The following is a 25883-nucleotide window of genomic DNA, read 5'->3' on the forward strand; positions in this document are numbered from 1 at the left end:
AAGAATATTTGCATATCTATATGTGCCTAGAAATGAAAATAATCTCTCTGTATAGTCTGCAGAGGGCTCTAGTGAGCAGTCTGATCTCAAAACAGCACATCTCAAGAGTCGCTCGCTTTCAAGCGCAGTCAAATGGCGCCGCTCCAGAGAGTCACGGCAAACAGTCCGTCCAGCTGAGGACAAAAACGCTTCCCTGGGATTTTATGTGTTTTTCGCTTTTCTGTGCTGTCTTCTGTTAGCCATGATTTTATCTACCTGCAAGTGCGGACATATAAAAAGACGTTGAGCCTATTTCTGCATGAAGCCGATATTATTCCGGTGACAGATTGACAACTAACATACAGCATTCAACCAAAGGTAAGCAGTGCGTGCGATGTTTTGTGATCATAAAAGCTAACGAGGTATTGACACGTCATTCTGATATAACAGCTGTGATTTTTTTTTTTTTTTTTTTTTTGCTGCACGGTACGATACACATTGTATAATAAAATGAACAGTTGTTGCCTTTAGACTTATTTTTATTGTATGCAACAGATATTTAAGGTGTTAGCTTAATTGGGCGTTTGGGAAATCTCAGCATGTAACTTAGTGTTGCTGCTCATTCGATTAACATAATCCGGGGGAACTCCATAATAAAACCTTACTTACGTGTCATTTATGAGGGCTAAGTTATACAACAGGTCCCGAGTCACTGTTTTTTTTTATATCAACTGTATTATTTCTATTAAATAACCGCTTATAGGATTTAATACACTGTGATGTTCATATGGTTGTACATGTGTTTGCCCTTGTCAAAAAATCCTTTTAGAATTTCATAGAATCTTGTAGGATTCTAAAGGATTCTTAAAATCCTATTGGACATTCAGATATATTTTAGTGGATTTTAACTTTGTCTTGTAGGATTCTAAAGGATTCTTAAAATCCTATTGGACATTCAGATATATTTTAGTGGATTTTAACTTTGTCTTGTAGGATTCTAAAAAATTCTCAAAATCCTATTGGACATTCAGATATATTTTAGTGCATTTTAACTTTGTCTTGTAGGATTCTAAAAAATTCTCAAAATCCTATTGGACATTCAGATATATTTTAGTGGATTTTAACTTTGTCTTGTAGGATTCTAAAGGATTCTCAAAATCCTATTGGACATTCAGATATATTTTAGTGGATTTTAACTTTGTCTTGTAGGATTCTAAAGAATTCTCAAAATCCTATTGGACATTCAGATATATTTTAGTGGATTTTAACTTTGTCTTGTAGGATTCTAAAGGATTCTCAAAATCCTATTGGACATTCAGATATATTTAAGTGGATTTTAACTTTGTCTTGTAGGATTCTTAAGGATTCTCAAAATCCTATTGGACATTCAGATATATTTAAGTGGATTTTAACTTTGTCTTGTAGGATTCTTAAGGATTCTCAAAATCCTATCGGACATTCAGATATATTTTAGTGGATTTTAACTTTGTCTTGTAGGATTTTAAAGGATTCTTAAAATCCTATTGGGCATTCAGCTTTATTTTAATGGATTTTAATTTGTCCTGTATGATTCTAAAGGATTATACAATCCTATTGGAAATTCAGATTTATTTTAGTGGATTTTCAGTGTATCCTTTAGAATTGTATTTGATTTTACAAATCCTGTTTGACATTGTTATACACCCTATCGAAATTTCATTTTGACCTATAGGATCATATTTGACTTATTAGATTTCTATTATATAAGAAATCACACATGTAGTTAACTGCAAAGAGCACCAGTAATAAATAATAATAACAACAACAACAACAACAACAGCAACAATAAATTGTGTCTTTCTCAAGTAATCATAATAAAATACAAATAAAATAATTTGTATATTTATACATAAAATGTCTACACTTCCCTATCACACTTTGTAGTCATTAACATTGGGCATAGGCATCCTTTGTCCTGTTCAAAAACTTCAGCAGTTTGAGGGTTCTGGCTAGATGAAGTACAGCTACGGCCAAATCTCGCGAGATGTTGGGTTTAGCTGAAAACAGCGCTCGTTCGGCGAGAGCTCACGAGATTTTGGACACAGCTGTAAGCCGGTTAGTATCCCTTCTAGCCACAACTCAGTTCGTCTGAATGGAAACTGAAACTCTGAGGAGCACAAACAACTGGTAAGTGGCTAAGTTTTACTATTTTTTCAATATTTTGCACAGTCTAGAAATGTAAGCGTGTGTAAAACATAATTTCTCATTATAAGCTACTGTTGTTGTTCCCGTTACCCAGCAACATTCTTAACCGTTATGAATGAAGCGAGAGAGTGAGTATCCGTGCAAAATACGCAAATTCAGGTGATAAAACGACAAAACTGGATAGGCATTAAATGTTTGTTGTAACTAGTAATGATAAGTTATCGACCTTTTTGTTGATGTTAGTTCATAACAGCTTTGCTGCACGTCAAAGAGCTTGCGTCACTTTTCTCAAACTGAACTCGCCTTTTTAACCAGAATAGAGGTAACTACAAACAAAGTTTTACAATTGTTATTTTATTATTATAAGAGAGAGCCATGGCAACTATTATGGACACCGCAGTTATGTTTAATGTTACTGTCTTTTCTCCGTGCATGGGAAAGAAAAGTCATACTTTATGTGAACACATGAATGAACAAACACCATCAGCGCGTGGCTCAGCACGTCAGCTTGTTGTTCTCTAATGTAAATCTAGTGTATAAAGTACTAATGGTGTAAATGTGGTAACTTTAAATCTTCAGTTGATAAGAATAACAGTTAACAACACTGACACTTCATGCGATCTGCTCACTACATTGTAAGAGAGTTTTCTTGGTTATTTCATTCAATTTAAACAATCAGCCATTAAAGGTCTCAAATTGTGTAGAAACCAACCTACTTAAAGTATATTACTATGTATGTCCACAGATCTGTTTTTTCTAAAACAATTCTACTTTCTCAAATCTCTAAATTTAGACTATGAACAGAATTTACAACTAATGACATTATTTATTAATTTTTGTTTGTTAAAATATGTTTTCTATTTCTTTATTTTATAGGCTACCTCAAAAATGAATTCCATATGGAACTTAGTGGAAGACCATCTCCCAGAAATGTGCAGATGATGTCAAAAAGGCACCACAGTCATTGTTTGTGAAAATTACTGCTTTGCATTAAAAGATATTTCACGGTAATGTAATATAGATTTTGTTACCTTTTGAAAGTAACAAATATAATATGATTACAGTATGTAATAAAATAATTACAGTTATAAGCATTTATCACTGTGTCTGTTATCTTTTACCTGTTATCAGCACTAATACTCTATTCAAAAGAGGTAAGAAATTGTTTTGTTCAAACACAGCATAATTACAAAGTATGGTTTTGCTGGGTTTTAATTGTTTTCTTATTAACACAAAAAACAACATGACTGCCCTTTCTGCTTCTAGAGCCTTAGAGCTGTTCATGTATAACTCCGTGGTAGAGCATTGCGTTTGCAATGCAAAAGGTCATTGTGGGTTTGAAACAAATAATAAGCAGCTTGTAATGCACTTTAAGTTGCTTTGGATAAAAGCGTCTCCAAATGCATAAATATTATATATACACATGATGTAACCCCAGGTGGACCACCCAGGTGGAAACATGTATGCTTTAGGTGGACGGCTTTATCCAAAGCATATACTTTTTATTAGTATGTGTGCTCCTTGGTTATTTAGCCCATAACCTCTTATTTCAGCCTTGTTTGTTTTATTTTTTATGTATATACACTGTAAAACCTAACAGTGTAAGTCACTAAACGAAATGAGTTTTTTAAACTTATTATTTTTTAAAGTAAATTTCACTTAATAAAAACTGTGATATGAACTCAAAAACTGCAAATGATTAACCATAAATTAAACCAAATAAGTAAGCAACAGCCAGGACACAGATATGAAGAGCTAACAGGTAAGCACTGCAAACTCTTTCAACCTTTTTAAAGGACAAGTTTGGTATTTTAGACTTAAAGCCCTGTTTTCAGATTGTTTATGGTGAAATAGAATGGTTTTGACTGAAATTTCGACATTTGCGGCTGCCCTGAGAATTTTCGCGTGTTTGTGTTTCAGCTCAGACCTCTACAGTGGGTTTAATGGTGCACTGGAACAATCCTTCCTAAAATGCATTAAACTTTCGTTTACAAAGACGTGAAACTCACCGAGTGGTCAGGGGTGTTCACTGATATGCTCACACAAAAATCGCTGCAAAAGATGCTTTCCAACAGCTATTTTAGCATTCGTTGTTAACTTGTGGACCTATTTTTCCAAACGCCTCACACCCGTACATTCTTCCGCTTAGAGCTTGAATAATAGACACTCCAGCCCAGGTGGTGGCGCTAATCCGCCTTTGCCAATTGCAAGAATAGAAACAAAGTTCCCGGCGCGGAGTAATACGTACCTCACAGCACATCTAATACAAGTCAATGGAGTTGGCAAAAACTACGATAAAACCTGTTGGAATGCGTCTTTTGGAGCGATTTTTGTGTGAGCATACCAGTGAACACCCCTGACCACTCGGTGAGTTTCACGTCTTTGTAAACGAAAATTTAATGCATTTTAGGAAGGATTGTTCCAGTGCACCATTAAACCCATTGTAGAGGTCTGAGCTGAAACACAAACACACGAAAATTCTCAGGGCAGCCGCAAATGTCGAAATTTCAGTCAAAACCATTCTATTTCACCATAAACAATCTGAAAACAGGGCTTTAAGTCTAAAATACCGAACTTGTCCTTTAAAGCATCTTTAAACTTTAAAAACATGTTGTTTGTCGTGACTCTACATTGTAATACTCACCCGGTTACAGTAATTTGTGTAATGTTGGACATACGATGAAACAACACGACATTGATACAGCAATTTGACCTCACACTCATTTTTATCAGCAGATTAGTGTGCTTTGAGTACACCACAGTTCTGTAAGTGAAAAATTAATTCATATTTATGTGTGTTTCTTTCTCAGTAAGGACTAACTTTAACTGACTTTCTGTCTGTCTGTCTGTTCTCAACCAAACGGTCATTCAAGACCTTTTAAAGGTAACGTTACCACATTTATTCATTCATTTATTATGTTTTGAGTACACCACAGTTGTGAAAAATGTATTCATATTTATGTGTTTCTTACTGTTTAGCAAAAACATTTCCCGTGCAAGTTTGAATCTCTCTCAGTAAGGACTGATTGACTGGCTGTCTGTTCTCGACCAAACGGTCATTCTTACTCATAAAAAACTTTTAAAGGTAACGTTACCCCATTTATTTGTTCTTTTAATATTGTTTAGTACACCACAGTTCTTTCAATTGAAAATTAATTCATATTTGTGTGTGTTTTCTTACTGTTTAGCACAAGTGTGTCCCGCGCAAGTTTGAATTTCTCTCAGTAAGGACTGACGGACGGCCATTCACTCATAAAACCTTTTAAAAGGTAACATTACCACATTTGTTATGTTCAGTACACAACAGTTCTTTCATTGGGAAATTAATTCATATTTGTGTGTGTTTTCTTACTGTTTAGCACAAGTGTTTCCCGTGCAAATTAGAATTTCTCTCAGTAAGGACTGACGGATGGCCATTCACTCATAAAACCTTTTAAAGGTAACATTACCACATTTATTATGTTGTGAGTATACTACAGTTCTGTATAGGGATGGGCACGAGTACTCGAACGTGGCATCGATGATCGATCACAAAAACGATGATCATGCGGCTTTATTTATTTATTTTTTGTGGATATGACGGCATTGGATGTCTGGTTAGCATTACAAGCGCATGTGGTAGTAAAGGCTGGGTCTGGAGATGCGTGTTTGACATTGTGTTGAGCTATGCAGACCGGCGTATGACATCAGTAACATTACCATGCATGATTCAAAAACAAACAGATAATTCCGCGCACCCGCCGTGCACGCGGCAACCCCTCGATCCGCGCAATGCGCGGCAACTCGCCGATCCCGTGAAGCCGGTCACACCTCACATCACTGAGGCATTATTGTTTAAAAAGATGCCCTGATTTTCAGAAATACAGTCAGTCAGGTGAAAAAGTACAGCGCCGTCAAAAGTTCAATGGGTTATCATCTCATATTTAAAAATCAATGTTAAAAGATACCAGAGAGCCATACGAGCATTAACATTACATCTTGACTGAGAACAGATTAGGGGAAGGTTATCATCTCATATTTAAACATCAATGTAAAAAGATACCAGAGAGCCATACGAGCATTAACATTATATCTTGACTGAGAACAGGTAAGGGGATGACACGCCACAGCTAATCGCTAAAATAATAGCAAAAGACTTAAAGCTGCTTAATGTTATGAAGCTTGTGCTTTGACTGGACGTGTTTAAAAGGGCGCTGTTTATGGTGCACATCCACAATGGGAGTTAAACTTTCTGTACATAACTTAGTTGAAAACTTAGTTGAAGTCTAGCATTTTATGCAGATAGATGCACAATGTAAATTTATGTTGTATAAAGGCTTACTATATTTAGAGTGTGTCATATAGAAAGCGGTTTGTGCTTATTAACCCTTTAGATTCACTTCATCACGCAGCTATTCCTATTAGAGGTTTCTGTTAAAAACATTTAATTCATTAATAATCTAGTATGTGTTCATTGTTCTGTCGTAGTTTCTTCAAAATTAAGTTTTATTTCAGTGTTTTTAATAAAAATATTTTAATTTTCACCATGACGTGTACGCCCCTTTGATTGCCCCGCCCCAGTTAATCGAGTACTCGTTCTTCAGACCTATGGATTAATCGAAATGAAAAAATGACATAAATGCACATCCCTAGTTCTGTAAGTGGAAAAGTAATTCATATTTGTGTGTTTTCTCCCAGGTTAGCACGAATGCATCCAGCATAATTTTGGATCTTTACCACTGAGGAGACTGGCTGACTGTTCTCAACCCACCATTATTCACATGCAAAAACTTTAAAGGTACCACATTTATTTAAGTTGTTAGTATACCACAGTTCTGTTAGTGAAACATTTATTCATACTTTTGTGTTTTCTCACAGGTAAGTATGAACGTGTCTAGAGCAGTTTTGGATCTTTACCATTGAGGAGGTTGACTGACTTTCATCTACCAACTGTCATTAACACAACAAAAACTAAAGAAATGTTACTACAAGTGGACCTATTCAGTTACTCATTATGCTGTGAGTACACCACAATTTTATCAGTGAAACAATAATGTTTGTTTTTTTCTCAATGCTTGGCATAGACAAATGTGACCCTGTGTAATTTGGAAATTTCATGGGAAATGTGTACGTCTTAAAAATGTTTAAATGTCGTTTGAGTTAAGGAACAGTACACTGATTTATTAAAAGTGCGCAATACACTGAGTCTATTAAAATCATAAAGGAATACTGGATATATTTCATAAAGGAATGTGTAAATCTAATATTAGTTTTAATGTGAATTTGGACAGAAAAGCAAAAAAATGTTTGTAAAATAAACAATTGTTTAATAAACTGTAATAATTTTACCCTTTTCTGTCATCATTTTTTATACTAATGTTTGGTTTAAGGCAATCGGTTTCCTCAAACGGTTTAAGTTGAGTTAACTTTTCGGGTTTTACAGTGTAACAACAATATACAAAATCAAAAAGAGGAAAGCATATTTTAAGAAACAAAAAATTTAATTGGATCCCATTAAAATCCTCTACAAATTATCCTAAAGGATATTTTTGTCGTGTCTTAAAATCCTTTAGAAATATCCTCTAATAGAATCCTATAGGATTTTTTCTAATGGAATCCCATAGATGTTTTGTAATGGAATCCTTTAGGATTTTTCTAATGGAATCCTATAAGATTTTTCTAATGGAATCCTATAAGATTTTTCTAATGGAATCCTATAAGATTTTTCTAATGGAATCCTATAAGATTTTTTTTAATGGAATCCTGTAGAATTTTCTAATGGAATCCCATAAGATTTTTCTAATGGAATCCTATAAGATTTTTCTAATGGAATCCTATAAGATTTTTCTAATGGAATCCTATAGGATTTTTCTAATGGAACGGTTCCAAAATATGATAGAAATTCTAATTGGATTCCTGTACAGGATTCTTATTAAAAATCCTATAGGATTTTTTGACAAGGGTGCCAGTTATACGAATAAAAAACATTTATTTAGTGAAGTGTTGTGTACTGCTAGAGCAGTGGTCCCCAACCATTTTTTACTTAAAGGCCCCCTAGTTGCCCTCAACAATATTTGAAGGCCCCCCCACTCAGTCAGGATTTTTTTCCAATTACAATAAACTAGAGCTTGGAATAACTAGACAGATTCGCTACTAAAATGACCAAAAAAAGAAACATCTTGATGTTTGCTTGTTTTAGCTTATTTTAATGCTTGTTTTGTCCAATTTATAATAATTTTAAGTCATTTTGAGGCCGCCTTGGAAATCTGCTGTGGGCCCGGCCCCCTGGTTGGGAAACAAGTGAAGTAACGTGCCAGCATTTAGATCAGTCAAAAAATGACTTTTTACTATTGCTGGGTTGTTTAGGGAAGTCGGTTAACCTGTCTGATGACTTCAAAGCCCCCTCGTTGTCCACCATAACAATGTTTGAAACCCCAACCCACCCAACTGTGACAATTCTGATCAACAAAATATAGACTTTTCATATAACCACCTTTTTACTTGTTTTAGCTTATTTTAAAGGTTGTTTTGTGTAATATAAAATAATTTAAGTAATCTTGTGGCCTGCTTGGTAGTTTATTGAGGCACCCTAGTCGACGCCGGCCCCTGGTTAAAATGGTTAGTTTAACAGTTACATATAGCAGATGCTTTGATCCAAACGGCTAGTGACATGTCATACTATAACACACAAACATACCATAGACTTCTGTTGTCTTTGATTCAAGCAGTTATAATGAGGATTTCTTACGCACACACAAGCACTTGTAAACGTTTCATTATTACTGCATGGCCTGTAGAGTTCAGTGGCCACCGGTTCAAAAGGTCTTGTGCTCTATTCATGCATATAAACGCCAGCAAAGTCATTCAGCTTAGTTTGACTCCACTGGCAACTACAGCTATAGGATTTGTTTCTTTATTGGTCTATGGCCAGTCTGGAAGTGACCCAGTGCTTGATCTACAGTTGTAGTGGCGTCACGCCTGACCTTTTCTTTGAAGGCCAGTGGTTGGAGTTGTTCCTCAACCATTATAGGTGGCTTATCTGAAGTCTGTAACCTCAACTGGGATCTGTAGACATAAAGGTGAAGAGAGGGGAAGTTGTTCAAACCTAGTGTGATGTTAAAGAACCGGACTGAGCATGAAAGAGGGGCATTAGTGTTTGCTGTAGTACAGCTGGTCAGTGCTGAATGTGCCTTTCATAAAATGCACATGGACTTCCTGTGTCCGGAACACGCTGTTCCTGCCAGCCTTCAGTCTTCCAGCTCTACACGACAACACACGCTGTTACATTGCGTCAAAGTAATACAATATTACGCTGATGTTTTGCATCTTTTTCGGCCCAGATAGATGATTTCTTTCTCAGGCAGAGAGAAATGAATTCTTTGAATTTTTAGTTCGCTCAGTTCTTTCTTATTTTCAAGTCAGGGCCAATGGCTCTCTGAGGTGACTCACTGCATGCTGATGCCTGGCTTTATTATCAGTCTCGTGGAGCCAGACCAGAAGGAATTGTGATTTTTGCAACTTAAAACTGGCCATGAGTCCATAAAGGAAGAGCCATCTGACTGACATGTAAAGCGACTAATAGTTTTTGTATGTCATTATGGTAAATGCTCTCTTGTTTGTAAGTCACTTTGGATAAAAGTGGCTGCTAAATTAATAAATGTTTATGTAATGTTAGAAGTGTGCTTGTTTTTTGATACGCCCTTCAAACCAGAATGTGAAAATTCCTAACAATTTTTTAGCCTTACATGGAATTACTGCAAAGAAAAAGGGAATGTTAACATATCTGTGAATGAATCACTAGAAGGAAAGTAGGTTAATCTCCAAGCTATTTAGGACGTTGACTTTTAAACAAAGATTAAAGTTTTATCAAAAAGTAAAAGGCAACCTGGTTTTAAAAGGAACTGTATTGTCCATTGCGACTTTTTTTAACTACTTATAAATATATCATATAATCATTCTTTTAATACTATATATTTTTTAAATGACACAGGATGTGTGTGCATTCTGAACTGCTACAAATCCTTTGATCTCAGCCATTCAGGTAATCTGTTAAATCCGCTTTAGATCATGTCGTCTAACTGAAATGGGAAAAGCCCTCTAGAGATTCATCTCTTTAGCCGTCCCAGTGCTTTCTGGTGCACAGTCTGCTGTGTCATTGTATACACTTTGTAATGATCTCATTTCTTATTTTGAAGAACACAGATGTCTTTTATCTCCTGTGATCTTATTTCCCACGTCATGTGTTCGTAGGGGTGTCACGATTCTCCAAGACTCCAACGATTCTCTTTTACTTTTTTTGAAAGAACAGGTTGCTATGCCATTTGTAGACTAGACTTTTATGAAATATATTATCTGACCTTGAACCCTGATAAAACGAAACTTCCTGTCAGATCAACATCTGTCAGTACTTTGCACCTTAAAAACGCGCTTTTAATGACGTCAGATGAGATTGTTAGACTAGCCTATACCCCAATAAGTCATGTTTAAATGCTGTTCTCTTAACTATGAAGCAACTGAAATAAGTTGTTGTGAAACTTAAACAGATCTCAGTTCAGAGAAATGACCGGTCCTGGCACAAACGCCATTCTGCTGTTCACGCACGCATGTTTTGATTGAGTTTAGCTGAAGGCGGGAGCCGCTTGCTGTTTTTTGTTTCCCATGTAAAGAGCAGCTCTGTTTTTTAAACTTATGTGTATGCCAACTGCAGGAAGTGTTGCTGTTTCCTTGGGCAGAGTTCACTTCCTATGCTTGGTGGGAACACGCTACACTCCAGAACTCTTGCAGGAATAACTGTGTGTCCAATCACACTTTTCTGGGATTTTTGTTTTTATTGCTGTCTGTTCCTCTTTGCTTAAAGCGTAACTAAACCCCTGGTCAGAGCGTGACTCCACCCACTGGCAGTATTTGAAAAATGCAAGAAAAGTGGGCAGATCCCAACGGAGATAGAGTGGACGAACTAAGTGTGTGGTGAGATCGTAACAAGGGCGTGGTGAGCTTGAATCTGCTTATGTCACGAGTAATTTTTTGGACCCAACATCCAATAGGAAAATTCAACTGCAGTAGCCACCGTTCAACCTGAAGAGGGCAGCACTCAGACGTTTTTACACCATATATTGTAGTATTGAAACACTTTATGCCCAAATGTCAAAAAACTTACTAAAATCAATGAACAGCACTAATAAAGCATCATTCTTACAGATCATTAACTAAAAAAAGTTGGTTTAGGGTTTAGTTACTCTTTAAGAGGTTTTGCTTAAATATATTAGACTTTCCCCTGCAATTGTGTTGTTTTGTCCACAAAACTTTCCTGTGAACCTTTGAGCAATCATTTGTGTTTTTAACCAGTTAATGAAATTTATTTAACTAAGCTTTTTTGGGAACAGCACAGTCATGTAATCCGACCAATCTGCCCAAAGAGGTGTCTATATATAGCTGTCCATCACCTCTGTCCCGTGACAGTTTTTGCAGCATCCCTCCTTCATCCCATGGCCTTACTTTCAGTTAGTACATCTATCCCAGTTAAAGATGGGGGAGTACTCTGGGTTTGAGCTAAAATTCCAAGCTCGAGCCTTCCCTTCGGACAGCATGCCATATATGCTTTATCTCATTCCCTAGTGATTACATGTGAATTCGAACTCGTGAAACAATATTTAATAAACAAAATGTTATTTGTTTGTCACATACTAGGGTATTCCCAAGCTACTTGCAGTGAAATGTAGGTCTGGTCAGCAAATGAGTAACCGTCCTCTCAATAAATGACGAAAGAATGATGTAAACTCCACTGCTTCACTCACTCGCATTGGTCGTCACTCCCTAAAGTCGCTCGTCATTGGCATAAAGTTGCATAAACTGTTCTCAACTTTGTCGTTCAGCTGGACATGCCCACTTCCGGTTGCCAACGGTTTGTATGCATCTTTAGACAAATAGTATGCAAATAGTAGATAAAGATGGCATAATAAAATAAAAATTACAATGTTATGTAAACCCAACTTGGCACATGGTTTTCACTTTGTAGTGTAATCCAATTAGGTCATTCAATTCAGCCATTGTGCTAAAGTTGTTGACACGCATCCTGCCAAAGGATGCCAAAGGCAAGCATGTGTGTTGTGTGCTCTCTGTAGGCTTACTGAGAATCTTGGTGTAAATGGCAATGCTTACAAGTTAATGACATCATTTATACTCGATATTAAGATGCATTCATTCATTAAGTGATGTGATCATAAGTGGTCAGGTGAGACGCATTGCTGTTTTCATTGACTATTTGTGCATTTTCTGATTCATTTCATCTAAAGCTGCTTTGCTTCATTGCATCAGGACCAATTATTGCTTACAAATAAGCTCACGATGTATGTTTTGTGGTTTTAACACAAAATGTTTTACACCTCTCTATCTGATCACTTGCAGGGCTCCGAACTAACTTTTTTCACTAGGAGCACAGTGGCCCCCAACTGAAAATTTTAGGAGTGCAACCACAACCAGAAAATTTAGGGGCACACACCGTAAATCAACATGCTAACCAAATATTCACATTTCTACTAATTTCCACTGTATTACTAATAAATAATTTGATGATAGAGGCAGAAAGTACAATGTGCTGTTTCAAATTCAGTGTCACATGACAAAAAAAGGTCAAAATTTACTGGTCGCACGTGTGCGACTGGATGTAAAATTCAGTGGCCCACTCTCAAATCTTGGTGGCAGTCTGGAGCCCTGACTTGTAATTGGATTGACTGAAATTTATTAGAAAAATCTTAATAAGAGTTTTAAAATGTAATTATTAACAGAATTTATACTTTAAAGGTGCCGTGTTTAGATTTTAGCGGAATCTAGCGGTCCACAGCTCACCCCTCCCTTCTGAAACGCATACAGCTACAGTATGCCGCCACAGGATAAAATGTCATAGTCTGAGACAACGTAGTGACGAAACGCGCTCTGTAGAGCAGTTGTATGTAGATAAAAATGGCTCATTCTAAAGTAATAATAAAACATAGCAGTTCAATATGTAATGTCCTTATATACCAGTTAAAAAAGATATTTATGGATATTATTTCCCCAAGCTCTTGACTGCATCCAAGCCATCAGCACAGGACAGACAGTTGGAGTGACAGTTGTGTAGGCTTGTGAATGGAGTAAATCTTAAATTAGCTTTAACCTAAATAGATTAAAAATAGTTCATTTGTTATCATTCTTTCATACTTCCACTATACAGGCTCGTATTATCCATTGCAGCATCTCATCTCCACTGTCACTTTTAGTAAAATTAAATGACACTTATTAAATTAAACTGTGCTCTTTGAAATGTGCTTACACTAAGACAATTTGCTAAAGTGCTAGTTCAGACTACCTCTGTCAGCGGATACAGGAGTTCGGTACTGGGCAAGGATGTTGCACATCTCCATCCTCAGCTTTGGCATTTCAAAGTTCAGTGTGCTCCAGCAATGCTCCAGCTGCCTCTATGGCCCTTTCACACCAAGAATGATAACTATAAAGATAACATTAATGATAACTATATTACGTCCACACAAATGTTGCCATAAGGCGCATGCCACGCCTTGCCGTAACGGCGCGTGTCACGCCTTGTGTAACAGTGCATGCCACGCCTTCCCGTAACGGCGCATGCCACATGTTGCTGTAACGTCGCGTGCCATATAATGCTGTAACGCCGTTTTACCTTTACATTCAAGAGAAAATATGATAGTCTGCTTGTTTTTTTTAAGATTGCAGTATGAATCCCTAGATAGTCTCACAGTATTTGCTATAGGGCATAATATAAGATTCAGTGTTTTGTGAAGATATGTGGGTGTGCTGCCTGAAGAGAGAGACATGCACGCACACAGCCCACTCAGATGCTTTTTGGACTGTCGACTGTTTCCAATGCTAACACGATGAGAGACTGCGGACGCAAGCACACAGTCTCCATCTGTCTCCACCCACATTTATATCTGCTGTGGAGAAACACATTTGATCATCTTTCAAAAATTGATTGAGCCTATGTTGGCATGTAGTCTCACATGGATTAGGTGGTATATTAAACTACAGACATTTCTTAGTTGTGGTTTTTAGTAACGGTTTTAAGGTGCCAACTGTATGTGTGTGTTTGTGTAAATGAGATGCTCTGTGCTGCTTGTATTCTCTGGGGGTACCGTGTATGTACTATATGGCTTTCCTGTTGAGAGATAGTTGTTAGCTTTCTTTGGGTTACCTAGCAGCATAGTGAGAAATATAGACACACTTTACATCGAGTGAATGCAATATGAGGACTAAATGAAGTCATGTGATTGTAGGGGTGGAAAAATTGTTAATTGTTCACAATGATGTGCAATAAAGTGAATTGGGTCAGTATGCTGTCTGCAGTGATGCTGTCTGTCTGTCTCCTAGCATCCCAGATCCTTGTACCATGAGCATCTCTCGCTATGAACCCAGCTGTGATGTTGACCTGGCGCCCCTTCTGTCCTGTAAACTCTGTCTGGGAGAGTTTCCCATGGAGCAGATGACCACCATATCACAGTGCCAGTGCATGTTTTGCAGTCTGGTAAGGACTTTGACTATGTTCACACTGTCAGTTTAAATCCAATTCTTGTGTCCACACTGTTCATCACAAATTTTCGTAATTCATGTGTTGTTGTTTTTTGTCACACTTGCTAAATATGATCGGATTCCAATTGGATATTTAGAATCGGATTTGGGCTAGGGATCGACCGATATTGATTTTTCAGTGCCGATACCGATTTTTGTTTCATCAGCCTTAGCCGATGATGGCCGATACAGTATGCCAATTTTCTTGAGCCGATATTTGAAGCCGATACTGCTTTTGCTCACTCCATTTACATCATAAAAATGACACCATGATTATGCCAAATGTTACACGTCTCAATTTAAAAAAGTTACATTTATTTAACTTAAAAAACACTTTATTTAACAAAAACAGGCGAGGGTGCTATGGAACCATGAACTGCACTCTCCACAATGATGAGGAACTATCAGCAAAGGATATTGATTTCTAGCACTTTTCTACTACAAATATATATAGAGAGGAGAAATAAAAACTCGCTTTGTGCCGCTATGATCAGCTTTTAGGCCGAGCTTTTGATGTTGTCATGGAAAGGTTGGTTGTTTTTAGTCACATGACCTGCAATTGCTTGCGGCTTCCAGCACTCTCTCTGTAAATTATGCCAGAAAAATCGGCGAACACGGCAGCCACGTATCGGCCAATGCCGATACACATAAAACTCGCAAATATCGGCCCGATATATCGGTCTATATCTAATTTGGACTGACAGAGTGAACAAGGTCTTCTGTGACAACTCCTTTGTTGTTATTCCTGTCTGTTCTTTGAAAGATAACTTTACTAAAAAAATCTATGTTGTACAGTGTTTGAAGCAATATGTTGACCTGCTCATTAAAGAAGGCCTCGAAGCGGCTATTAGCTGTCCAGACTCTGCCTGCCCAAAACGGGGACATTTACAGGAAAACGAGGTAGGGTAACTTAAAATTTAGACACAGAGACAGAAAGTAATATGAATATAGGTTATGAAGCACAATTAGGTGTTTTTGAAGGATCAAGGCTTTTGCTTACCCATTTACAATCTTTTTCTCTAATGTAGATTGAGTATATGGTGCCTGCTGAGGTCATGCAACGTTATAGGAGACTCCAATTTGAGCGAGGTGAGTCCCTGATGCATACATGCATGTTCATGTAGCTCATTGCGTTAGCCACACAAAGGTTATGGGGATTTTTGGATGAGAAGTGTCTACCAAATGCATAAATGTAAAGGTAAACGCATACATACTGTATATCAGGGGTCTCCAACGTGGACGATATCAAAAAGTATCCCTCCAGATTATTTTATCCATTGTGGTAGCCCTTGCTCACAAAAAGGTTGGAGACCCCTGCTGTATAGTGCTCCATACTTCTGAAATGTTTAGTATACTGCAGGGCTATTCAAATCTTACCCTGGAGGGAAGGAGCACTGCATAGTTTAGCTCCAACCCTTATCAAACTTTACCACCTGTGATTGTCTAGTGGTCATGAAGACCTTGATAAGCTTGCTCAGGTGTGTTTGATCAGGGTTGGAGCTAAACTATGAAGTGCTCCGGCCCTCCAGGGTAAGATTTGAATAGCCCTGGTATACTGCATTTGCTGCAGTTTTTTATTTTTTCACACAAATTTTTTATGAAAAATGTATTGTGTGATCTAGATGGCCATCTACTTGCAATGTTTGTTCATTTTGCTCATGCAGAGGTGCTCCTGGATCCTTGTAGGACCTGGTGTCCATCCTCCTCATGCCAAGCTGTGTGCCAGCTGAAGGAAGAAGAGGTGGAAATGGCGCAGCCTGTGCAGTGCCCTCAGTGCAACCTGCGTTTCTGCTCCGCATGCAGTAGAGACTGCCACACAGGCCAGGGGTGTCAGGAGGGCCTTCCAATTGCCACCTTCCTGCCCAGGGAAAATAGGTACACACTACAAAACCTTAGAGTTTAGAATAAAGGGCTCGTTATAGTTGTGCGTAGGTCCTACGGGATAGCCGCGACGGCGTAGGTTCCGCGTCGGTTTTCATTTATACTTTTGCGTCGACGCGCAAACACACGCGCAGACCGCTAGTAGGCAGTAACCACAGTAGCAGTGCAAACGTCAAAGAAGAAGAAGAAGCTTAGCAAGTTAACCCACAAACGAAGAAGAAACAGCAACTTGTTGTGAATAATTTGAGAAGACCAGCAATGATGGAAGAAAATAAACAGCGACTTTTGATGCAGTTTGAGTTAAATCACTCCTCAACTTGGCTCATCTTTGTTTTCACCGTCACAAACGGAAATACCTATGACGCAGTTTTTTTACCTGACGGGAGGGGTTCTAGTGGACCAATCACAGCGCTTGCAGTCCGTGTAGATCTGACGCGCGGTTTAAATTTTTGCGAGGTGGCTTCAGGCTACGCACAGGCTACGGCGTAGAACCTACGCACGACTATAAATCGGGCTTAAGAGTTCAATTTTGCTGATTGTTACTGTCTAATGTTAGATTTGTGCATTTAAACTAAAATGACCAGATATATTTGCGTTTGAAAATAAATCCATAAATCCATCTGTTTATAACCTCTAACAGTTGGAGAGGACATTAACAGCAAGTTTTTAGTTAGTACCGTATGTAAATGTCCTGCTTGTATTTGTCTCCATCTCTTTCAGTTTTAACCTGAAAGATCAGGACGACGAGGCCCCAATCAAACGCTGTCCTAAGTGTAAAGTGTTTATCGAAAGAGATGAAGGCTGCGCACAGATGATGTGTAAGAACTGCAAACACGCCTTCTGCTGGTACTGCCTGGAATCACTCGACGTACGTTTCATATATGAAATTTTAACTATATTGCTATATTTGCTTTAGCTGTGTATTATTTATCAGCTGTGTATTAGTGTATAAGCACAGCTGAGCACTTTTTATGATATTCTGACATGAGTCCTCAGACACAGTTGCACTTTTGTAGATAAATGTCTTCTTCCTCCAGTACAGTTACAGATTAATAACAAGCCTTAGACCTGAGCTGGTTTACTTAAGGAGTTGTGCTGCTTGTCCATGTTAATGATATTCATCTTAAGTGACACTAACAGTCCTCCTCCGTCTCCACAGGATGACTTCCTACTGATTCACTATGATAAAGGACCCTGCCAGAACAAACTGGGTCACTCCAGAGCCTCCGTCATCTGGCATCGGACGCAGGTGTGTGCTGTACAACATGATCCTGCCCATCCAGACTAGAGGTCTTAGATGAAACACACTTATCATTTTTAAAGGGCTTCCGAGTAAGTGGGTGAGTGAGACAAAGAGAGAGAGAGAGAGAGAGAGAGAGCGTGCACAGACAGTAGGTAGCAATGGCATTCACACATGGTTTAATTCACCAGTAGCTCACATTATAGTAAACATTTTGGGGCGTACATCTCAAATGTTGCATCACAGTCGGTGTTGAGATTGGCCTGTTTTCCAGCAGTCTTTTGCATGCATGAGGTTTACATAAGAATGAGGGAACAAACGTGTTTGAGGCTCATGATATGTCATTACCATGTACAGAGCTCTTATTATTCATATATGCCTAGATAAATAAAGTTTTTTTTCTATGTCACCTTAAAGGAAATTCTTGGCTGCAAGATACCCAATATACTACTTCATGAAAGCCCTTGTTAATTTTTTTTACCTAAAATGCTAAATTGTATCATCTACATTTAATAACCCCCAAATATTGAAGCTTTTTAACACATTACAAGGCAATAACTAAGGCCGTAAGACATCAAAACTAAGCCATTTGTCTAAACCACTACTGCCATCTTGTGGTTAGCTGGTCAGGTACCATACTTAAAGGGATAGTTCACCCAAAAATATTCAGTCACTATTTACTTTCCCTCAGGATGTTACAATCCTGTGTAAATGTCTTTGTTTTGCTGGATACACATTTGTAATCAAGTAGGAAACAGGAGCACCATTGACTTTCATAGTAGTGAAGGAAAATACTATGGAAATCAATGGTGCTCAAAACCGGGTTTGGTTAGCTTAAAATATCTTTGTGTTCAGGAGAACAAATAATAAATGTATACAGGTTTGTAACAACCTGAGGTTGAGTAAATTATTATTTACATTTTTGGATTAACTATCCCGGCCTCAAAAAGTGCCATTTTTACCTCCTTAATCTGCTGGTATAAACACTCAAATTGTATTTACTTCCTCTTTATCCTCAATTTTCTTAAACTCCCCCCCCTGGATCTCCCACATCTCCCTCTTTCTCCTATCATCTGTGCACAGGTTGTAGGCATCTTCGCTGGTTTCGGTTTGCTCTTGCTGGTTGCCTCCCCCTTCCTTCTGCTGGCCACTCCCTTTGTACTTTGCTGCAAATGCAAGTGCAAGCGTGGGGACGATGACCCTCTTCCTACCTAGGGCCCTGGGCCACCTTCAGGAGTTCACCTTTTGGCTCAGTCGACTGAGGTTTAACTACAACCCCATCTCTGAGCTGCTTTTGTAGCTCCAACTGGGACGTTAGTGGAGAAGACTCAGGTCTTTACATTGAAATGGGGAGGTTTACAAAGAGACAGAGTTGTCGGAGTTAAGCAAGTCTATAGTGTTTGGAAACAAGGACTTTGATTCAAGACACAGTTTGTTTTGGAGGATTCGCACATTGTTCTCTCTGTGATATGTAGCTTTCCTAATTCTGTTGTCTTGTATGTGTTGTCAATCTCACTATTCACTTTTTCTTCACTTTATGTGGTGTTCACCGGAAACATTCATTTGCTCACCTTTGTGTCAAATCTGTATGGCTTTTTTCTATTGAAGAGTCCAAAGTACATTCTTTCCGTATGAAGAAACAGGGACCATGGATAGACTTTTTATTGTATAGCTTAGGCACTGTTGGATAACTTGTATACTATTGTGTAAATACAGAATACAGTGTGGGGTGAGCGAATGATAGAGAAAATATCCCTTTAAGGCTAACTAAATGTATTTTTTGATGTTGTTTATTGTGGGACACAACACCGACATATTCTTCTACACAGCATCTTGCAGGAATAAGAGGAAGAAGCTCTTCTTCAACAGTGCTTTCTTGTATTTTTGTAGCATAGTCACATGACCTTAGTATTTCTTAATTTTTCTAGTCTCCGTGCATTCTTAATGCATGTTGGAATCAGACAGGCCAAAGCAAGACTACGACTTTAAAACAGAAGATCCTCTTCTACGGTTGATGCTTCCTTATATGCTTGTTTTCATGGGACAGCAAACCTTGTTCTTCCATATAAATCAGTTTAGCACCACAGACGTAGCAATCACACCACCTGATGCCTTGTCAGAGCTCATAGGGTTGGTGCTACAGAAAGACTCAGTCAGCGCTATCACAAAAACCAAAATCATATGTTTCGCTTATCACATTAAATGATGTCATGTACAGAGATGTTCAGTTGATATAAAACATGTTGCATTTTGTTTTCCCTCAAACTGTTGATATAAATCTAAACCCAAACTGCACTACCATGTGCATGCCAATTAAGGTCAAAGTAATCAGGTCAGTGAAGCTTAACTTTTTTCTTTTCAGTCAGGTCATGCTAGGAGTTGTTTGATTATTTATTAATTTATTTTGGGGGTATTCAGATTGCCAAAATATGTGATGTGTAACCAATGTGCTCACTGTTTAGCGCATTACTATTTGGTTGATACCAAACAAAGTTTTTTTATTATTATGACCTTTATTCTATGTTTTGCACAGTTTAAGTGTATGAAACAATTTTTTTTAGCTACCTGTATATAATGTACATGTTTTTCACGTTTAAATATATTATTATGCTGCAATGCACTTGGCTTGCTTTCTTGTGCACTAGTTTTCACAAATGCTTGTGAATATGATTTTTAAGGTGCATCACATTTAGTTCATTATTTTTTTAACAATGTACTTCAATTCTTGGTAGGGGTGCGCGATATATTGGCCGATGATGCTTCTCAATTAATTACGGTGAAATGCCGCTACATCCAAAAGCCAGGGGGCGCTCTCGTGCAGAAACTCAATATGCGCTGCGGACGAAGAAGCTTAGACACGCAGCTCCAGGAAATGGCGTAAGGATATATTTATATTGTTGTTCTTTTAAACCTTTCCAGGTATTTTCATGATAATAAACAACATGTATAATGATTATGTTTGATGCTTTTTCAAATCCATGTTATAAACGACTCAAACTAACATTGATTTCAGATCGATTAGGACTTACTGATCAAAAGCCGTATTACATGAAATAGCTGTGAATATTATCGGCTGTGCGATTCAAAATAGTTGGCCGCGTATTATTAGTGTATATCGGCATTTATCGGTGCACCCTTAATTATTGGAAAAGCTCGTTCTTGTCTAGACTTCAGTGCTCTAAACATTACAGATATAAAGTATGCACTTTTGGGAAAAAGTGCCAAAGTTAACCTTTAAAAAGGTCCTATTATGTACCATTTAGGTACAGATGAGGTACTAATACTGTATGTACCTTTGAAGAAATAAAATACACCTTGTAGGTACAAAAGGTATACTTTTTTTTTTTTTTAAAGGTACTGTCCCAATGACAACTTTTGTACCTTTTTCTGAGAGCGTATGTTGCCCCTCCTTATATTGACCTCAAATCTTACATAAATTCATGTGAAGTCTTAGTTTTAGAAATGTTCCCTTCAACCTAAATATGCTATCAGATATGTCAACGTCCATCTTTCAAAGGGCGTGAGAGGTTTAGTTGGGGTTCTGCTGCAGCATCTGGTGGGAAGCTGACGGGCCGTGGCTGACCGGGCAGTGGGGCTCTCGCGGGGCCAATGGGCATCTGCTTCAACCTGCTATACTTCACCCTCCAGCATCATATATTCATGCACTGCTCCCCCCGCACCATCTGTGTCCACACTTACCAGCGGTTCACACACCAGCTTTGGTGACACGCAGGATGGGCAGAGCAGGGCATGGCCGCAGAAGAGCAGACTGCAGAGTGATGCACTGTGCCAACAAGTACTGTATGAGTGACCGAGAGAGACAGGAGCACAGCTGTCTGCCTGTCACTAAACAGACTAAAATGTTTAAAGCAAGTGTGCACCAACGTCCACTAGTTTCTGAAATTCAAGCAAGGCCTTAATAGAAGCATCACTTTTCTTTAGTTGCAATGCATTTATCTAACCACAAGATGGTAGGAACGCCTCATTCTTTATAAAACACTTCCTGTGAAGTCAGCATTTTAAAGCCTCACAGTCATTGTGGCATCCTTTTATTTGCATGTGAACCGTGTGAAATACATCTTGCGGAATGCTTTCGCTACGAACATCCATCTCTTGACCAAAACTTTTTTTACACCATCATGTGCTTCGTCCTCGGGCCGCACGGTGCGTCTGAGACCCAACGGCTCGCTGGCAGGTGTTGGTCCTCCTGTCGGCCTCAGCTAGGGAACTTCACTGGGCCTTTGTGCCTGCTTCAGCCTCGCTCTTCTGTCCCGCTGGCAGATGGCATCAAGCTGCGGGCGCCTCTCCCAACTATAATTACCAGCTTCAGCTACAGATGGAGACAAGCAGGCGCGATGGTCCCTGTATCCTCTGTGGCCTTCACCAACCTCCGCAGTATGCCCTGAAAAGCCTAAACAGGCCTGCTGCTAGGACAAACCACCACACATCTCACCAACTGCTAAATTAAATACTGTTTAGATGTTTCACTGGTGAGTGTAATATGGGATGTGGATAGTTGTTTATGCTGAGATGCGAAGATGATTTAAATCATTAACATTCACATTTTGCTCAACAACTTGATATTCTAAACCATAACATGTTTTTTTCATCTCATGCCCCCTTCTGTTTACAACTTCAATAGACATTGAAGTTGGCTCTCAGACTCATTATAATAGATGTCGTCCTGTCACCTCAATTTCTGATTTTAACTGAGTTAATTTTGCAAAGCTAAAGGTCTGTATCTCTCTGATCTCCTGAAGGTCACACGGCTGTTGCCTCCACGTGCAGAAAAAGTTTGACCTTCACTGATCGCACTGTGACAACTGACCAAACCTTCTGCTTTATGGTACAATGAATCTCAACTCTTCTGTAGCCTTACCCCATCAAATGCAAAATTATTGACCAGCAGGCTGTGGGTTGTTCGCTTTTTGTTTTTACAAGTACTTTATTGACGATTGGGAAAGCCCATACAACAACCAGTACACAGACACTGGAACATAGGGTTGGGGGTAACGCATTACAAGTAACGCACATTACGTAATAATTGTACTTTTCTGAAGTAACAAGTTAAGTAACGCATTACTTTATAAATGTACACATTAATATTTTAGTTACTTTTTTAAAAAAGTAATGCAAGTTACTTTTCAGTTTAATTCAGTTTAAAATTTAAAAATAAAATAATGTACTGAATTAAACTGAACATATTAACGCAGAATTATGCCTGAGCGGGAACAATTTGAGTCAGAAACTGAGATGGCAGGCCAGAGCTTGAGATTTTTGCCATCATAAAAAACACCTGCTAGGCCTGAAAGATATCAAGCCTCAGCCAAGTAAGAAAAAGTAACACATAGTAACTTAACAGAAACGTAAGCATTACTTTCCATGAAAAGTAACCAAGTAACGCAATAAGTAATGCATTACTTTTAAAAGTAACTATCAGGAAATTGTCTATACTGTCATAAAATATGTCCAAAGATGATCCCAAGCTTTAGTGGGACAGTACCCTCTAAAGGGGTCCTGATGTGCACCTAAATGGTATATAAGAAGAGATTGATTCCAAAATGAGATGACTCATTTTGGAACCAACTCGTTCAAAAAATCGTTTATTATTATCTTATGTTTTTATTGTGTTTTATTGTGCTACTTAGCTATGAAGGCTTAAATTTTTTAACAATTAAAGATTTTTGAACCAAACTCTTCATATACGTACCAATATTGGTACCAATATTATGTACCTGTGAGGTAACATTATACCTCTAATATGAACTCTTTAGTTGCACCCCAGTGACAGCTAGGGACCATTTGTTGACCATATTGTTCTGACAATGTATATTTTGCTATTGCCGACATTTGAATTTTCTACCTTAAAATTATTTTTAAATTGACTTTTGGCTTGATGCATTTAAAACTCACTGTGGCAGCTTTCTGACATTGTTCACTAGTTAAAGTTGCAGTGTGTTACTTTTATAAGGATCTCTTGACAGAAATACAATATAAAATACATAACTATATTATCAGAGGTCTATAAAGACCTTTCATAATGAACTGTTATGTTTTATTGCCTTAAAATGAGACGCTTTTATCTACATACACTGAGGGTGCCCTTACATGGAAGTCGCCTTTTTGTGCCGCCATGTCTCTACAGAAGCCCTTAAAGGTAGGGTAACACATTTTGAAAAATGCTAACGGTAGCCGCCTAGCAATGAAATCCCGATCCCACCCTCAAGTCAAATCGCCACCCAACGTCACACCTCTTTCAAAACACATGAACACGCACAGATCAGACGGTCACATCTCATGTCTCATTCACCAGTGAGAAAACTTTGCAGTACAAAGTGAATAACACTTCCAAAATAACCAACATAAACAACTGGTTTACATCAGAATTAGTTTAAGCACACGTTTGGTTGTTAGACGTAGTAACTATATCGTTATGCTAATCCGTAAACGAACACAAATTTCATAAGCAACACAATGTTTCATCAAAGTAGAATATCTGAATCCATCTCAATACAAACATATCGCGTACCTACCTTACCAAAATAAACAGTGCAACGACCCTTTCAGACTCTTTGCCTCCTGTAGCTGTATGCATCTCGTGGTAAAGCAGTAAAGTTACCGATGTTAATTTGGGTTTTTGCTCTTGCTGATCCAGGCAGTTTTTGCTGTTGTTGTTATAAAAGATGCCTTTAGTTTTGTAGCTCCTGTGTAGGTTGTCAATTCAGCAGAAAAGTTTGCTGTTCTCGCTGTTTACAGACAGGAGGTGAGCACACGTGAACACGCCGATGACGTATGGTGTCTGCGTGGACTCGCTGCGCGGTGGGAATTCAAATTACGCTTACGTATGAGGGACAAAAAAGGAAACGTCCGTTCGGACCGAAATCTATGATTTGTTGAACATTTTTTGGTCCTACGCCTTTCACAGATGACATAAATTTCTACGAATACATTTAAACAACTTAACACAGTGATTGCTATCAGGATGTGAGGAGACCAGCATAACTAAAAATGTTTCAAGATCAAATCTGTTACCCTACCTTTAACGGACAAACTTTTTTTATTAAGTTGTCTACAACAATGACATGGTTGTCCGGTGATAGCTACCGTAGCTTCTCTATGCATTCCGGTGAAACGTTGGTTGCAATTTGCAACCTTACCACTAGATGCACTAAAATTTCCACACTGCACCTTTAAATTAAAAAAAATGAAAATAAACCATCACACTTTGTGGGCAATGTTATATCAAAAGGATTGATGTTAACTGTTACTCTATTACAAAATACAGTACTATATCTATAGAAAAACTAAGTTAAATGTAGTTTGCTTTTTACGAAGGATAGCATGTGAACTGGCAAAGTCCCCATTTATATTTATTCATTTAGCAAAAGCTTTTATTCAACACTTATGCAAACTCCCACCATGAGTTTTCAGTTGCAGCCAGCATCCGATCTTGTCTCTGGTCTATGAAATGCCACCCTGTTATCTGGAAGTCATGTTTCAACCAAACACCCCATCTTGACTGCTGTGATGTGCTAATTCTAGTAGGCATACTGTTTTCTTCCCTCCACATGAAACGCCAATACTAACCATCCTAGTTTACCAAATGCGGAGGAAGTGGGCTATTTCAAGCTGTGACTCTTTTATGTTGTATGTTGTGCTGCAAAATTGTCACAACAAACTTCTTGTTTATCCTTATATTTCCCAAGAGTCTATTTGAGTCTTCTGGTAGAAAATCATATTCATCTCAATAAATATCAGCTACTTTTGTGTAAAACAGCAGAGTTTGTACATGACCCTCAGTAACACCTAATAGCTGTGTTAGTAAAATCTTTTTGAGATGAATGAATGTATGTGTAAGAGTATGTTAAAAGTGTGCCTAGACTAGTGGGAGCTGGGTTAGTTCTCATGCCCAGCTGGCTTTTCTCTGAATCAGTCATGGCTGTGCGGTAACAGATGGGTACTCTGGGGAGACTTCGCCTCGCGTATCAGACGCTCTCTGCTCTAGATCCACACTATACAGATGAACCCTCTCAAGATGACCTTT

General features: G+C 38.2%; 1 protein-coding gene and 2 long non-coding RNA genes across 3 annotated transcripts; all 3 read left to right on the plus strand.

Annotated features, from left to right (window-relative positions):
* Window positions 1-87: 87 nt before the first annotated feature.
* rnf144ab (ring finger protein 144ab) lies at window positions 88-20459 on the plus strand. Its single transcript, XM_065256856.2, has 8 exons — window positions 88-357; window positions 14521-14674; window positions 15514-15618; window positions 15747-15807; window positions 16383-16593; window positions 17320-17467; window positions 17759-17848; window positions 18923-20459. Exons 2-8 carry the CDS (start codon window positions 14540-14542, stop codon window positions 19052-19054), a joined length of 882 nt encoding a protein of 293 aa, XP_065112928.1. The 5' UTR covers window positions 88-357; window positions 14521-14539; the 3' UTR covers window positions 19055-20459.
* On the plus strand, window positions 1818-3959 carry LOC141283054 (uncharacterized). Its single transcript, XR_012338032.1, has 3 exons — window positions 1818-2485; window positions 3040-3170; window positions 3295-3959. It is a non-coding gene; the product is annotated as an uncharacterized lncRNA (long non-coding RNA).
* LOC135738628 (uncharacterized) lies at window positions 4710-7839 on the plus strand. Its single transcript, XR_010528724.2, has 6 exons — window positions 4710-5047; window positions 5143-5248; window positions 5352-5432; window positions 5523-5602; window positions 6841-6940; window positions 7021-7839. It is a non-coding gene; the product is annotated as an uncharacterized lncRNA (long non-coding RNA).
* Window positions 20460-25883: the final 5424 nt, after the last annotated feature.

The sequence above is a fragment of the Paramisgurnus dabryanus genome, chromosome 12 (assembly GCF_030506205.2).
Source record: "Paramisgurnus dabryanus chromosome 12, PD_genome_1.1, whole genome shotgun sequence".
Taxonomy (NCBI): Eukaryota; Metazoa; Chordata; class Actinopteri; order Cypriniformes; family Cobitidae; genus Paramisgurnus; species Paramisgurnus dabryanus.